Consider the following 2,106-nt stretch of genomic DNA (forward strand, 5'->3'; position numbering starts at 1 on the left):
AAAAAAAAAAGAAGAGGCACTGGGATTTTCTGAGTTTGAGACCAGTCTGGCCTACCGAATGAGTTCCACACCTACACAGAAAAATGTGTCTTGAAATCACCAAAACAAGAAAATCTGAATCAAACAAGACTATGATCTAACTTTAACCTTCTCACCTTCTGGTAGCAGCAATTACATAGAAATTATATTGAAGTAGAAAAGTCTCTTTTTTTGTCATCTTGCTCTGGCTACCAAGCTCATTCCTTTACTAGTACTAGAGACTACTTCTTTGAAATTTTGGTGAATTCTTAATGCCAGCTAAGACATCAAGCCTCGTGGGCTGAAGAACTACTAGATTCTTCACTTGATCTTTGGTAAAAGGCTGAGAAGCAATCTACTGGATTCTTTAATTGTCATTTATAAGTAGCTATTTTTGGACAACCTGAAACGCAGCTTATGAGACATTCTAATAAGCCCACTTTTTATATACATGTAGAGATTCATTATACCTGTCCTGTTTATGTAGAGAATCTTGAATACCGCAGTTGTATATTTTATCCACCTGACCATGGAGAAAGATGGGCAGGCTAACAATAGTGCTCATGAAGACATTCCTTCTAGCTCCATTATTCTCTACGTATTCACGTTTCCATGAACACTACTCCTTTTATTATTATTCATTTTCCTGGAGTTTGCTTCAAATTTCAGTAATAAAACCAGTAAAGCAATGGAGCCATCATCCAGCCTTCAGATGTGGGAAACACCTATCATCTTGTTTGAGATCTGGCTTCTGCTTTTCTCTTTTCTCCCAGTGCCTCTTCTTGTGCCCATGTAAAATGTACCTTCAGTTCATCTGAACTCAGCATGAAGCCAAACATCTCTTTTGTGACCTTAAAATTCTCCTTAGCTGATAATATTCTGGGCATTCTTTCCCCTGTGGGACAGGAAATTCCTGGATCCACCTAGCACAGCACAGTGCACTGTACAAGCGAACTGGCCAGGTCGTATTCTGGAGGTAAAAGGGAAAGTTCCTAAGGAGTGCAAGATTATGATGACTCAGGTGGATGGAATGGCCCGAAATCTCTGTTCTATCTCTTTAAGCACACTTCAGTCTTGTGGGAGGTGTTCTTGTCACTCAGGCCTCGCTATCCAATCAGGCCCTCCAGAAGACCTGTCAGTCAGATGTTCTGCAGCGCTCTTCCGGGCTTCCGCATTCATTCTCGATTTTGCAGAGGAGCTGGCAGCATTGGTTTCCTGTGTTGCTGCTGCAGGGAGTTGATAAACTGAGAGCTTTGGCGAGCTGAGAAACCACAACATGGTGAGCAGGGGAATGCTGTCTCCAGATGGGGAGGAGCAGAATGTGAGGTGCGGGAGACGGTATGTTGTGTCCTCCTGGGATCCGGGTGGGAACCTGCCACCAGATTCCCTGCATTGTGAAGTCCCACGCGGTCCTGTTAATTCCTAGACCTAGGGACAGACCTCTGAATAACTTTGCGCTTTGGGCTTAATCCTCTTACAGATCTGGGAGCAGGGTGCTGTGTGTACAAACATCTTTCTTGTCAACTTCAGTATGCCAAAGTGAGGGATGCCTAGTTTCTTAAGTATCTTCTTGATATTGAGCACTTTGCATATAACCTTTACATACAATCTCCATTTATATTTAACTATGTGGACGATATCAAGGCATCTCACCTGTTGGGTAGCACTGCACTTCTAAGCAGTACTTCTAAGTAGAAGAGAATTGCTGATACAAAGGATTCGCCAATGCCTTGGAAATAGTTCAGTCTCCCAAAATAGAATTTAGCCGAGGGAAGACTGCCTCTAAATCACCCAAAAGATAAATGTATTTTAATCATTGCTGTTAGAGTTTGGGATGCTAGGGTACACATTGTTCAAATGGATTGTCCAGATATTTGGCTACAAACCGTTGCAAAGAATCCACTGTTGATTTAAAACCAGACACCAGGCACTTCCTCATATCAAAGAACAACCTCTATCAAGCCTTTCAAGGAGGCATTACAGTTTGGCACCATCAGTGTTTGAAGTGATTTCTCAATGAAAGTTATATTAATTCTAGAACAGCTGCATTTCCATCCTGTTAGGAAAATAGTTTCTGAGACAAGTTCT

The 2,106-nt window shown here is 41.9% G+C and overlaps 2 protein-coding genes across 14 annotated transcripts in view; both read left to right on the plus strand.

Annotated features, from left to right (window-relative positions):
- The window catches only part of LOC126495612 (signal-regulatory protein beta-1-like), an 11,112-nt gene extending 9,854 nt beyond the window's left edge, over positions 1-1,258 (plus strand). The window contains exon 3 of the mRNA XM_050133216.1: positions 925-1,258. Within this exon, the coding sequence (XP_049989173.1) occupies positions 925-1,258 (334 nt within the window). The remainder of the gene's footprint in view (positions 1-924) is intronic.
- LOC126495611 (zinc finger protein 431-like) overlaps positions 1,187-2,106 on the plus strand; it is a 14,528-nt gene continuing 13,608 nt past the window's right edge. For 3 of the 13 annotated variants that reach the window (XM_050133213.1, XM_050133214.1, XM_050133215.1), the window contains exon 1: positions 1,193-1,297. In XM_050133213.1, the coding sequence (XP_049989170.1) occupies positions 1,295-1,297 (3 nt within the window). In that variant the 5' untranslated portion in view covers positions 1,193-1,294. Of the gene's footprint in view, positions 1,357-2,106 lie in introns of all 13 variants that reach the window. The other 10 variants (XM_050133209.1, XM_050133211.1, XM_050133202.1 and 7 more) reach the window with 7 other exon arrangements.

Source organism: Alexandromys fortis, unplaced genomic scaffold, assembly GCF_014885135.2.
Source record: "Alexandromys fortis isolate MF-2015 unplaced genomic scaffold, M_Fortis_MF-2015_v1.1 scaffold_538, whole genome shotgun sequence".
Lineage (NCBI taxonomy): Eukaryota > Metazoa > Chordata > Mammalia > Rodentia > Cricetidae > Alexandromys > Alexandromys fortis.